The 14,555-nt window shown below is 42.2% G+C and overlaps 1 protein-coding gene across 6 annotated transcripts in view; it reads right to left on the bottom strand.

The window, feature by feature from the left end:
* Positions 1-521: 521 nt before the first annotated feature.
* The window catches only part of garnl3 (GTPase activating Rap/RanGAP domain like 3), a 126,591-nt gene continuing 112,557 nt past the window's right edge, over positions 522-14,555 (bottom strand). For 4 of the 6 annotated variants that reach the window (XM_012866209.3, XM_036140405.1, XM_012866210.3 and 1 more), the window contains exons 22-31: positions 13,915-14,072; positions 11,943-12,101; positions 11,485-11,551; positions 10,720-10,827; positions 10,320-10,438; positions 8,616-8,751; positions 6,748-6,807; positions 3,142-3,360; positions 1,865-1,985; positions 522-1,760 (exon numbers count right to left, since the gene is read on the bottom strand). In XM_012866209.3, the coding sequence (XP_012721663.2) occupies positions 1,595-1,760; positions 1,865-1,985; positions 3,142-3,360; positions 6,748-6,807; positions 8,616-8,751; positions 10,320-10,438; positions 10,720-10,827; positions 11,485-11,551; positions 11,943-12,101; positions 13,915-14,072 (1,313 nt within the window). In that variant the 3' untranslated portion in view covers positions 522-1,594. The remainder of the gene's footprint in view (positions 1,761-1,864; positions 1,986-3,141; positions 3,361-6,747; positions 6,808-8,615; positions 8,752-10,319; positions 10,439-10,719; positions 10,828-11,484; positions 11,552-11,942; positions 12,102-13,914; positions 14,073-14,555) is intronic. The other 2 variants (XM_012866213.3, XM_012866211.3) reach the window with 1 other exon arrangement.

Below are 14,555 nucleotides of genomic sequence, written 5' to 3'. Positions count from 1 at the left end.
TAGAATGAGTTGATTATACATTTCTGTATATCTATTTGTCTCATTAGTGGCTTTACAGCAAAACTTGCTGTGGCTCTATATAAGAAACTGAATTGGTGGAGATTTGAAAATAAGGTGAGCATCACATATGAACAGCCCACATTTCAGATTTTTATTTGTTCACAATTTTGATTACCATGTATGTTTTTTTTTCCGATTTCATAACTATGACCTATTTTAAAAATTTTCACTGTTTAAAATACCAGTAAAATAATAATTTTGTGATTGTAAGGTAACTTAATGATAAAAAGTCGAACGGGTATGAATGCCTTTGGAAGGTGCTGTGAACCAAAGCAGTCAAGAGAGAAAGGAGGGGTCTGTTTAGTGGATGAGTGTCCTTTGCAAATGTCTCTCATTTGGGGTTGTTTATTTTTCCTAAATTGGGCAGATATTTTTATAACGATGAACAAAAGCAAATGGTGATATATTTTTATTTGGGAGCAGGAACCCCTTTTGAAAATGTGCATATTTGGATTTCAATGGGATTTCAAAAAGCTCAACATGTTTTGGGGTAGAAACAATACAATAAATTAAGTTGGTATATCTATCTCGCACAGATGCGTTTCTTGGTATGGAACGCTTTGTGAAAGCCTGTTTACACTTAAGATTAGGCAAACAAATAACACAACCTTATGATTTAATTTCGTTTTTGTCAGATTTCAATCAACCATCCAATAACCTACGCTGCAGACATATCGGATCTCTGTCGCCTTGTGTACTTTTCCGGCACCGGACGTCGGCCGTGCTGGCTTAGTGTTGGTCTTTCTTCAGGCGAGTGAACCCAGACTGACTTGGAAATGCAGAGAGACTCGTGTAACGTGGACTACAGTCATGGCCGCCGCTCTCAGAGGCCACCGTGCGGCGGTCGCTGTGGGAGCAGTTCGGTGGAGGATGTTGGGGAATGGCACTTAAGGGAGACTTTGCCTCCTGCCCTGTCAACGTGTTTTTCGTGGAGAGTGAGGGTAGGTGCAGAGAGCAGAAAACATCATGTCACTGAAGGCTGGAGCAAAACTGATTTTTATAATATATCTATAAATATGTATAACAGATCAGACAGGCGTGCCTGGCACTGTTTGCAGTTTGGTGTATAAACAGATGTACACATACAGATTATCGTACAACATTTGCAAGCAGATCTGAAACAATATATAACACGTAGTCTGCGGCTGCAGAGGGAGCTGCGTAGGGATGCGCAGATCTTTGCCGATCTACATTCGGTTTGCAGTTTTGGGCTCAAACCGACTGTAGATACCGAAACACACCCGGGCATCTCGCAGAGCCTCACAGCCTTTTTGGGTTATCCGCCGCGGGGCCACAAAAAAAACACCCAGCGCAGCGACTGAGGGACGGCTCACGATAAACATGCACAGAGACATGTTTCGTCACCCCCACCATGACCTGATGGGGACCCTGGCTGATGAGCGGAGAGAGAGCCAGGATGTTAGAAGGCAGGGGAACATTTCCACAAACCAATTCAAAGCAACACAAACAAAAACGTAATGCCTGTGACAGCACAAGGGGTACGGTAGCAGAGAAGTGCACGACAGGATTGTCTTCACTTTAGGTCCAGGACGTCCTCTTCGAAGGACGTGGAGAGAGCGAAGGCGCTGGCGAGAGGCGGACTCTCTTCTTGCAGCACCACCATCTCTGGATCGACCTCCAAACCGGAGGAGCAGTGGAGCTGGACGTCCAGCTCCGCTTCGGCCGAGTCTGAGGCCAACCTGTGGAGCAAAGCGCTGTCAGACTCCGGACTTTCCCAAAAAAAAACACACAACAACAAGAAAAATAAAAACGTGAAAGGTCTCGCAGCTGTTGCATTCCTTGCCTGTCACTGTTTGTTGATGTCAGCGCTCGGGCTTTGGGCTCCTCGTCAGTGTTCTTCTTGCTCATCTTTCTCTGTTTGACTGATCCGCTGTCCGGCTTGCCGCTCGGCTCCTCTGTCAGGCCTTCATTGACACCAGGTGACAGAATGTTGGTCAAGCTCTTACACCCAAACTAAAGCCAGCAACAGCGCTTGCGCCCGTATTCACTCACACGCCTTGATCTTTTTTCCTGATTTTGTCACGTCGCAAACGCATTGAAGTACAAACTTTTTATTTTTGGAGATTTTTTCGCAGCTCTAGTGTCTTGCTTTTTTAACACAGTAGGCTGACAGGAAGAGGGGGAGAGACATGCGGCAAAGGACCACGGCTCAGAGTCAAACCCGGGTCGACCGTGTTGAGGACTAAGGCCTCCGTACATGGGTAGAGCTACCCGCTGCGCCACCGGCGTGCCCAGACTTTGGTGTTTTTATTGCAATTTTATTTGACAGACCTACATAAAGCAGTCTGTGGTTGCGAAGTGGAAGCAGAAATCCATAGATCAGGAGGGAAAACTTGTTCAAAGGACAACCATTAGCTGTACACGCCACAAATCTAGCCTTTTCGGAAGAGAGTGGCATGAAGAAAAAGGCCTTTTTCCGCAGTTTGCCACACACCACGCAGGGGGCGCCATTGGAAGGTGTTACGATTTGATGAGCCCAAAACTGAACATTTTAGCCAACATATGAAACACTATATGCCATAAAAGCTGCTACTGCAACAAACACACAGTGCTCTCTGTGAGACAGAGTGGTGGCAGCATCTTGTTTTTTTTTTTTTTAGTAGAGAAAGGGAAGCTGTGCCGAGTTGATGGAATCTTAAATGAAGTCAAATACAGGGCGATCTTGGAAGAAAATCTGTTGAGGATGCAGGTTCTCCATTCAGCTGGACGGTGAGCCTGAACATACAACCAGAGCCACAACTGGCTGGTTTAGATAAGGCATATTGCTGTGGCACAGTCAAAAGTTATACCTAAATCCAGATGAAAGATTGTTGCTAAGCCGCGCTCTCCATCCAATCTGACCGAGCTTGAGCTGTTTTGCATAGGAGAACGGTTCACGATCACGCCCACTTTCCAAATGTAAAAAACCACGTGCCATTCTGCAGCCCCTTTTCTTTGTCTATCAAGAAAAAAAAAAACCCATCTCATCAAATCCTTTATATTTGGTGTTGGTGACAAAACGTGAAAAAGCTCAAGGCGTGTGAATGCTCTGTAGGACACTGCAATCATTTTTCAGAATACCGAGAAGCTCCTTCCGTGTGCGGCTGGCTATCTCCTTGATCTCCATGCGGGACAGGGACAGCGAGTGTGTGGCGGAGATAAGCGGAGTGGGAGCGATCATGGCGGGGGCGGGCGCGGTCATCACTTTGTTGACCAGAGGGGACTTCAGGGGCCTTTCAATGCTGCGACCCACCAGGTTGCACAGAGGGATCTTGAAGATGTGCTTACATGTTGCTTCTCCTGGTAGGAGTAATCCCATAAAGAAAAAAAAAAAAACAACAACGACAAAACAATGAGGAGTCAGGGAATGAAGAATAGGCGTCGGTACAAAAAAGAGACGGAAAAGGTCAAGGACTGTGTAATGCCAGAGGAGTTACACAGGGAGAAAGAAATGCATGGCACTTCATAAAAAAACAAACAAACAAACAAAAAAAACATGAAACTCTTGACTTGCCTCACTTTAGTGTTTGGCTTGTTTTAGCTTCTCCACATCTATTAAAAGCCTTCCTTACATTTTTAGACCACATTTGAACATTTTGTCTCAATATTGCTTTTTGTGGTTTTGTGAAAATCTCATCTTTCTAACACTTTGTCAGTTGTCAGGGTGGGAAAACTAAAAAAGTAATACTCGTAAAAGGAGTGGCGACGGTAGTAATGGAAAGTGATTACTAATCAGCAATCACCACAGCAATATAGAGGAAGAAAACAAGGAATGCATGAACACATGGAAACAAAGGTGACTAAAATTGCTATCAAATCAATTTATATAGCAGGGTGGAGTCAGGGCAATTGAAATTTGTGCTTTGATTTTCCCAGAATAGCGGTATCAGGATAGTTTGCAGGTTCAGTCAGAAGTTTACATACACCCATTGTAGGGTGGTCATATTCATTTTGTTTCTTTCTGAATGATAAAACAACATAAAACTGCACAAGTCCGACACACACACAGACACACACACACACACACACACACACACACACACACACGCTTTGGATAAATGTCCAATGTCTTATTGAGTTGAAGAGAAAGCACAAACTTTTAGTAACGATCAACACACACAGGGCAAATCTTCTTGGCAGAAATGGTTAAACTCCATTAAACTGATTCATTTCCTGGCAGGGATCTGGGTCTTCCTCACATTCAATTAATTTCTAGTAGAGTTGAGGTCTGGGCTTTGGAAAACCCATTTCATGTGGGCTTTCAAACCGGATTTGGATTTTGGTTTTGGATCATTTCCCTGTTGAGACACCGAATTATGTTCAAGTTTCAACTATCAGACCCACAGATAAAAATATCAATAAAACAAATAAATGACACACCAAATCGCTTCTTAAGAAAGCTGTTTGGCCACAATGACAAAAAACTTGGAGGAGTTGGGCTGAGACGTCAAAACTCCGGAATGATGTCCGAAATAAGAAGCACAGTGGTGGCAGCATCATGCTGTGGGACAGTTTGCTGCCTTTGGTAAAGGTGCACTGTGCAAAGTGTGCGGAATAATTATGAAGGAGGACTAGCTTTAAATTCATCAAATTCACCTGAAATCAAGAGGTATGTGGTTGAAACATGGACACAGTTGAGTGTTGCAGCAGAGTAACGATCCAAAACACACATCGGTACTGGTTTTTAGGATAAATTTAGCTAACCCCCCCCCCCCTCCAAAACATTTGAATAAATTAGGCAGACTAATAGAAGTCGCAAATATTGTCTCTGACCTCAACGCTGTTGTGAGTTTGTGCACAGTGCTTTAAAGCCAGGTCTGTGGCAGGAAATCAACGCGTTTAAATGAACGTCACCGATCCTGCAAAGAGTGATCAAATACCCACCGTGAGATACGCCAGGATACAAAGCATGTGATCTCTCTGCAACTTGGAAATATACTGTTGCTTTATGTAGATATTTGAGGCCGTATGTGTAAATTTTAACTTATTTAAGTAAAACCTACAACAAATTCAAACAATTCTTTAAAAAAAAGTGACTGATGGTGTAGGTATGTTGTGTCTCCCTGCTCTGAAAAAAGTAAAAAAAACAACAACAACATAATTCCTGCTAATGAGTGCATGTAAACATCTGATCACAGCTGAGTAATCTAAAGACCAAACTATGTAAATCATTTTTTACTATCATCATATATAAAGCCTGAAGTGTCTTCCTCAGATGCACTGATAATCTTGTCTAACAGATGTAAATGAAGCAACTCGAAGATGATTAATAGCCCTGCTTACAGAAACAGCATGCAGCCTTGAAATTAATCTTGCTTACAACAGAAAGCTAATGTAATATAATATAACGGAAGATATTCATAGCACATAGTCTAGTATTCGGGACACTCTTTAAAGCCTAAAGTCCTCTTGGTAATTATTATATAGGTATTTATTTTATTTATTCATTTTTTTAACTTCAATTAGCACACTCTGGTCACAAAGCTGCATTGTGCAACCGTTGCTTTGTCAGCAGGGGGCAGTGTTGGAGCTCAGTAGCTTCGCACTGCTCCAATAGGGGAAGTTCGTGTGAATGAATAGAAGTGGTGGCTATCATCTGAAATGTCAGTCTGGGAGAGTGGAGTAAAGAGCCATGGAGGAAAAAGAGGGGCACTACTTATGTTTGACAGGTACATTGTGTTAGTGCTATTACAGATCGCTGCGCTGTCACACAGAGAGAGAGAAAGAGAGAGAGAGAGAAAAGCATACAGTTATTTGGAATATATAATCAGCGAGATCAATATATTCCCCATGCATTAGTTTCTGAACCGGGGGGAAGCGATGCTCTCCATATTCCATCGCACTGGCAAATGATTGGCGCTCGGATGTTAGGGATGTTCCGGGTACTAATTGGGAGTCCGATTGTCCTGAGCTGCTTGACTGCAGGTCTTTGGTGCGCGCTCAAGCCAGTGGAGGGCTGAGGGCGGGCCAGGAGCCACCTCTCTAACACAATCTTGTTCTCATTACTGATGCAATTACATCAAATGAAAACCTCCCCACGGAGCAGATGCGGTGAGCGCGCAGGCAGTTAGAGCCTGAGATTTTTGTCAGCAGCCCTTTCCCCCCCCTACCTCCCACCCCATCTCCATCCCCATCATTAAACTGTGGCACCGCTGTTTGGACTCTCACTTTGGATCGAAGAGCGGGCTGACAAAAGTCTCCATGGCGACAGTGCAATCTGTAAATCATGCTGCGACAGACGTGTCTTCTCCTTCCCTCTCTGCCTCGCTCTCCCACCCCTCCTGCATGAGCACCAGTCCCCCCTCCCCTCTCCTCCTTGTACCCCTCGCATACCTTTTCCTGCGTCTCCGCCTCTTTTCTCCCTGCAATTATAAAAGCCTCCGTCTTTGACTGGCGTTATCGCCTCCTTTTCCCCCGTTTTCTCTCTGCGCTCTATCACTTCTTTTGCCCTCTCGTCGTTCCCTTCTCACGCTAATGCTTTAATTAGTTGAGACGGAAAGAGAGGTGGGAGGATGGGGAAGACATAACGTTCACTTAACATTCAACCAACGTCCAAGTCAACATGCCGCCTTGGAGCAGACAGGGTGATACACTCTGGGAGTGTGTGCGTGTTAGTGGGGCAGCTTTATGAGTTTTTTTTTTTTGTTTTTTTTTTTTTATGAGCTGAGGATGAGAGTCCTGCAGTACCTTCGGCATCCTTAGACATGTACAGGGAAAGCTTGGTACCATAGGGGATCCGTATTGAATCTGAACCAGGGATGAAGAAGAGGGTTACACAAACTGAACACAAAACAGTAACACAGATTTAGGTGCAGAAACACACGCGCACACACACACACACACACATTAAGACGGCCTTCGTTGTCCGGGGTGGTGCGGAACTACACACAAAACTAGAAACAACAGGGCAGAAAATGAAAAATCCCTCCGAGGGAGCTGATTACCTGCTGCAGCCTAAGAGCGTAAATCCTGCCCTCGGCTAATTGCAACAGCAACAGCCGAAACCTTTCTTTCTGTTAGCCTTAATGGGACCTGTAAATAACCGCTCCCCTCAGTACGGATCGGGCTTAATGGCGTAGGCAACGCGTTTAATAACCGCGTTTCTCGGTCTTTGTCCTCCGCCCGAGTCACCGACATCAAAAGATGGAAAATCTAATGAACGCGGAGCTGACCCCCTCCTCAATCCGTCCAGAGCATCCTGGCTCAGGGGGGCCTGACACGGCGTTGAGAACAACCGTATCAATCCGGAAGAGGTCAGGGGTATAGGGAAGGGAGACGGTATGAGGAATGTGGAATAAAGTAGCATTTAAAAGTCGGCTAGAATGGGTCGGGAGAGTTATCACAGAAAGGGGTCATAATGATTGCTAACGAGCTTTGAAATCAATGCTGTTGGTGGTGGTGGTGGTGGGGGGGAGGTACGCAGGTAAATAGTCTGATAGTTGTCCATCCATCCATCCATTGGAAAATTCCAATGATTTGACGTACTCTCTTATCTAATGTATTGTTGTTTGCACATTTCATCAGCATGGAGATGCTAAGCTACCGTCCAGTAGGCTGGCCTGCTACCATAAACCGCTGAGGAAATAGTTTCTATTGAATTTCTGGGGAGTTGAGTTACCCTGTGATTAGTGGACAACCTTCGGTTACCATTCCCTGCAGCTTCTAGTTTTTATTTTTAGACACATTGTGTTGCATGTGCAATGACCCACAGTAATGCCAAATAGACCAGCAGTGTTTTCACAGCTTTCTGTGCAGTAACTGGTCTGACGTTTACTCATATACAGGTTACCTCTAACTAAAAGGAAGCCTGGAATGTAGCATACTATCCTGAAATCAGTAATGACGTCAATAAGACACTATAGAGTGAGAAATAGTTTAGAAATGCCGAATTCCTGCAAATACTCCCCTGGAGTAGCAGACATGTTCATACCCCTTCAACCTTTTCACATTTTATCGTGTTACATATATGGTTTTTGGGGTTTTGCGACAGTTTTCTTTCACTTTACAAGCAAAATGTTACTGCCATGTTTACAGAATGAGAAAAAGTTCAAGGGGTTTGAATATTTTTGGACAGCGCCGTAAACGGAACGAGAGCAGTCAAAAATCCGCTGTACATTGAATGCATCCATTATGTGCATCGCTACCTGCCGCCCCCCCCCCCCCCTCAACAGACTTTGTCCTCTTGGTGCAGCCCACAAGCGTCAGAAAGAAACATGAAGCCGTGGAAAACTTGTTTACCCAGCACCTCTATGAATAGCCAACATTGAGCGCTTTTTAATGAAAGTCCTGTCCGTCTTGAACAGTGCGAGAAGATAAGGTATTAGTCACAGAGAGATAAGAACGTGCGAGAGCTGCACAGGATTAAATCGTGTGCGACCAAACCCCAGCGCTGGACCAGCCAGGCTGCGGCGTCAAAGACTCATCCTGCAGAGGCCACTTTATGCAAATGTCAATCTGAAGGCTACTGAGGGCACCCAAAGTCACACAGAACCGCAGACATCTGAACACCTTTCAAACGACACCTCCCCGGGGCTTTTTCATGCGCGGGGCTTTACCGTCTCCGAGCGGCGAAGGGAACACGGGCATCTCGTAGCCAGTGGGCGTCTGCGGGGAGCTCTGGGAGCTGGTGTCTCTGGAACTGCAGTTGGAGGCTGAGCTCACCGGCGCTGACGAGACAAAATAGATGTCCGACTGTGGGCGGAAAAACAGGAGCGAGCGGAGTAAAGTAGAAGCCGGGAGCAGCAGAGAGATGACAGAGACAGGAGATGAAACAAGGAAAGGGAGTGGGGAGGGGGGGGGGGGCAGAAACGAGATTGATATATGTGTTTGATGCCAGGTGAGCTCTTTTTTCTTCTGTTACATTAGCTCTGTGTAAAATTATGACAAAGCATATCAAGGGCTGATTGAAGTACCAGAGCTGAAACGCTGACTCCAAACAACCGCAAACAGCCAAGTGATTGATTGAATTAGAACGGATCTAGATTTCAGCATTTTCACAAAACATAAGCACTTAGTTGTCTAGTATGAGTGAGAACAAACTAATTATTGCATGTTGTTTTATCTCATTATTTTGATTTAAAAAGGGAAAACTCTTATAAAAAGACGTGTATAACTCCAGTGTTTATTTCTGTTCGTTATAATGAGCAAGGCTTACATCTAGCTAAAAAACAAAATTCAGTTTTCAGGCAATTGAAAGTATGAAGCGCAAATATATATATATATATATATATATATATATATATATACATTTTTTTTTCTTCATTTAAAAGTGGCTTAATACAAAGAATGCAAGAGTTGGGGCCTAAATCCTGGGAACATTTGGTACCCAAACTCCTGTAAGACTTTGATTCACAATCTCCACAAGGCTGTTTTTATCCCTGTTGGCTTGTGCATATTTTGTTTTCCACACTTTTTCCTTCCACTTAACTTTACATCAATATGCTTGCATACAACAGTCTATGAACAGCCAGCTTCTTTAGCAATGACATTTTGTGGCTTAACCTCCTTGTTCAGGGTGTGTCTGGCTGAAACGACGGAGAGGTCGTTTCAGCCAGACATGGCCACATCATGACATCTCTGTGTTAAAATATGCTTATATTGGTCTCACGCATCTAATTGTTTTTATTTTATTCAACTGTAAGCCATAATCATAAAAATTAATAGGTAGAAGTTTGAAATGGGTCACCCTGAAAATAATACAGCAAGTGAGTTTAACCTGTTTAAATCAAATCATGGAAATAAATGATCTTTTGATAAAATCCAAGGTAGTTATGCTGCATCTAATTGTTATGTAAAGCCTATGTTCATGTATCTTTCTACATATAAACCATTGCTCCTCAGTGAACTTGTGAGCGCCACATTTTTGTTTAGTATTACCTTTATGTTAGCTGTGATGAAATGTTACGTATTTATATCTATCCAGATATGTGTTTTTTTTATCGTTCAGTTAGATTTTTTATTGCAAATAGCATTTTCACGTTTTCTATTTTCAGCCATGTTTGAGTGAATTCTCATTTTTGCCCGAACCGCTGTTGCACATGCAGTTTAGAAAACTTTTGCTGCTGCGTTACAGGAACATTTTTAAAGCAGACTGGGTAATATCTACATGCCATTGTATCGGGTTGGATTAGATTAATAATACTGAGCCAATTACATTACAGTCAAAATGTGTGAGACATTTTTGGCTGTGGGCTACCAGCATGCGCTGAGTCACATAGAGACCTTGCCCTGGTAGTGTAATTGCATCTAATCATACTGACCCTTGAGGAAGCCAGCTGCAGCTCCGGGACCACTGCTGTGTACACGAGGTTCCCGTTGACCACCAGTCGGATTTCAATGGAATCCGTTGTGAAGGCGAGGATATAAGGAAAAGCGCAAACTGCAGAGACAATATGAGCGCATGAAATCAAAGGATCTGATCTGTTTGTTACTTTATTAGCTTTATATGTACACTCTAACAAACAGATCGGCACAAGGCAGAATTGTGTCCACTATGCGAGGCCTGGGTAGTGGATCCAGAATCATCACGTTCTCGGTAGCCTCCATAATCGCAGGCGCAAACCAAAACACACGCACATAATCTGATATGTCAGCGGGACCCTGCCGGTCACGCATGGTGTTTCCATGGTGACAGCAGTGGGCAGGGTGGGCGCTACCTACCAATAGCATTGGGCATCTGGTTCCAGCTGAAGTTGAAATCAGAGGTGTTGGACTGGATCATCGGCGTGGAGCCGTTGAACGGGCAAACTTTCTTATAGTAACAAATATCTGGAGGAGGAAACAGGTGCAAATTTTAAAAGGAGGGGTTCACTTCCTCATTTTCGTTGTCTTTTTTCCCCTCTAATTGCAACTACTGCAGAAAGCGAGAGTGTTGTTACTCAGTGAAGTACTTTCTCTTTTAGTCATGTTAAAACCGCACATGTCAATGTATTTAGTGAAGAAGAAAAGATGGAACCAAGAAAAAAAAAGAGTTAGATCCTGCAGCTCTCAAAACGTTTTGCAAAGAAACATCTTCATCCTGTCACCTTTGCAGTCAGCCCTTTTTTTTGCTTTGATACCCTTAAATAAAATCATAGCTAAACGCCCTCAGAAGTCACCTAGTAAGTAATCAGAGTCCACCAACACTTAACGAGAGCAGTAGCACACCATGGCCACTCTGAAACGTGGCAGTGGCAGCGGCATGCATGCCTTGTGTTGATTATTCACATAAAATACAAATAAATAAAATATGTTTAATGTTGTTGTTTTAACGTGACAAAAAAAAGTTTAGGGCATATAAACCACTTCTGCTGCAAGGTGAATCATTTTTATTACAGTTGCAACTGGAAAAAAAACAAAAAAGCAAAACAAAAAAAAAACAATACGGTCCAGCTTTGACCTGAATCCCACAGCATCTAAAATGTGAAAAGTCAAAGGATGACTCACAGTTGTAACACAGGAGGAGGCCTGCCTCGCCGTCTTCATACACATCAATGGCTGCTACGAAGTTTACCTGCAGGCAAAGGCAAGTCACTTCAAAGAAATCACTTGAACATCTGGAACAAGTACAAAAGGTTAGACATGACAGAAGGTTTCTCAGAGAATAATGTCAGGTCGCACATATGAAAGATCTCCAGTGTATCAGCTTCAGATTGCTGTTTATTCTGCTTGATCTGATTCTGAATCTTTACCCGACCTTTATTAGGAGTGTGTTTTTTTTTTTTAAAGAATCAAGAAACTTTATTGTCAATGTGTTACTGTAATGAAATTTAGGTGAGACAAATTTGACAGATAAAGATATAAATAAAGAAATTGTCCCCCCCTCCCACACCTAGCTTTAATAAACATTGCAAGGACGCATAAAAGGAGTTGAGTAAGACTACATATGTGTGCATAAGCCTCACCCTGTTGGCATCAACATGATGAAGTCGATAGGCATCCCCGGTGCTCTCATTGATCAGGTCAAACTGGTGCTTATAGGCCACACATATCATGTTGTCGTTTTCCCCCGTCGGACCGTCTACCAGCGCCATCACCACAGGCGGGTCACACAGACAGATCTCCTGAGTTGTGGGTGGAGCTCGTTAATGTAAACCCTTTCTAATGTCTATAGAAGAACCCTCTAAGCTGTAAAAATCGCTTTTTTTAATTCTTCTCCTCGAACAGTTCATTTAATTTAGTATCATGAAATACCTTGTGATAAGAAGCCTCTCTTTTTTGTAAAGCTCATAAAAAGACAGTGAGATGTTTACACACACACACTAATCATCGACTTGAGTGTGGCATTATTTCAATGTTTTTGAACTGTTTATTTTTACTGGTGGAAAATTAATACAACACAATATTTCAATAAATTGAAAAAAACAAAAAAAAATAAGAGTAGACAAGTTAGAATTTTAAGGCAGGGTAACTTCAGTCCACACTGTGAAAATTATTCATGGAGGCTCAGATACATGCTGCGGTCACACTAATATTTGCTTAGATGTTCATTAGAGGAACCTCACAACTTTTCTGGTTCTGGATCAGTTTTCATCTTTGAAGACCCCTTCAAACAAAAACTGTAAGGATTCTTTAAAATTGATTGTCTTCCTATCAAGGACATGACCTTTAACTACACCATATACATTTCCTATAGCATTGAGATCATTCCAGGAACTCATAGTTAGCCTGTTTTGTCCATGGCCAAACCAGTTTTCAATTTCACCGGAGCAAACATGCAATGCACCAATACCATTGGCACTGCAATCAATCCTCAGCATGATGCTACCACCATCATGTTTGAAAATTAGTAAGTTATTCTTTGTTTTCAAAACCTTCCCTTGGCACATTTAAACATCTGTCTTGTCGCTGTGGCCGTGTAGCTCAATTTGTTTTTCTTGTCTGATTGTAACGCTCTGACCAAAGCATTTGGCTTATCTACGTGGGAAGCTACAGATTTCTGATGAGGTTGAAGGGGCCAGCTTTGAAGCCTGGTCTGACCCTTCTCAGTCCACGGTAATGTTAAACTAGCTTCATTGTAAACACTGGCCCTGTTGTTCTAGCATCTTACACCATATAACAGGTTTGAATCTTGGTGGTTGCTGGGTTGTTTTTGGGTTCCTCTGGCCTTCCTTATCTGTCTCCTTGAATTGGAGATGTCATTTTTTGGACCAGATGAGTAAATTTTGGGTATCCTTATGGACAAACACACACATAAACTGGCTCTGGAATGAATAAACCGGCCAACATTAAGCTTCTGGATTGGCCTTGACTCCAACCCTTAAGAAAATATATTCATCACACTTATCTGCAGCTCATTAAGGAACATTTAACAAAATATAAGTAGGCATTGATATATATATATATATATATATATATATATATATATATATATATATATATATATATATATATCATCAGATTATTGTTAATATTGCATGATGTTACATGATGTTGTATGACAGTACCGCCATTGAAATAAGTATAATAATTATTAAGAGCCTAAAATTAGTAACATTCGCACTTATGATGACTGCACATAAGTTTCTGATTGAAAATGTATATAAAGAATATAAAAATACATGAAGGAGGTATCTTATCTTAAAACAATTAAAACAATTAATATATATATATATATAGATATATTTTATATATCTACTATGGAGAATTTAGATTAAAACATCCACAAATAATTTTTTTTTTTGCTTCAGTATATCTATGACTTCAACACTGTATAACTCTTTGAATAATGTTGGATAACAGGCATTTGAAAATCACAGCATCTCCCACTATGTTTTCACTTTTGGTTTAGCAAAATAAATATTCAAATAACATAATATTCAATCATTCATTTAAAAAAAATTCTCTGTATGCATCTGTGTGTCGGGATGCTCATACCCGTATGTACTGAAACTCCTCCACTGGAGAGTCTGCTCCTGTGGCGACAGCGCTGAACCGTGGATGTTTCCTGGTAATTAGGAGGAGTTTGGTTCTGATGGCAGCTACTATTCTCAGCTCGGAGCCGTGGTGGGTGTTGATAGAGTACAAATGACAACCTGGAAAAAAAGGACAGACGGAGGAGAGGAGATGTGGAGAGATAGAAAAGTATTATATCAGATGTTTTTTACTCGGTGGATCTGGACCCACATTACCTACACTCAACAGAGTGAACCAGGATAGTTGTCCCCTTTATGTTAACATTTCATTTCCAGTTAACGCAAACAACAGGTGTTTGTTGAGTTAATTATGTAATGTTTAGTAGAAAAAAGAGTATTTACCCCAACAAGCCATACCCCTTGTAACCAAAACTTGGTTTGATAAGGTGTAACCATAACTCATCGAACCAAACCATTTCTTTTCAAAGGGTGTATTCACACCAGGAAAGTTCTTTGGTCTGCTTGTTTTGTGTGGTTTGTTCATTTAAGTAACCTATAATCAGGGTTCACTTGAGTGTATTCACACCAGCACAAAAAGTCTTAAATCTCTGGTTTGTCAAAGCGGATCAAACATGGCAGGTGTGAATACATTCATGGCTTCTG

Source organism: Fundulus heteroclitus, chromosome 8 (assembly GCF_011125445.2).
Source record: "Fundulus heteroclitus isolate FHET01 chromosome 8, MU-UCD_Fhet_4.1, whole genome shotgun sequence".
NCBI lineage: Eukaryota > Metazoa > Chordata > Actinopteri > Cyprinodontiformes > Fundulidae > Fundulus > Fundulus heteroclitus.
This window is presented reverse-complemented; position numbering and strand designations above follow the sequence as displayed.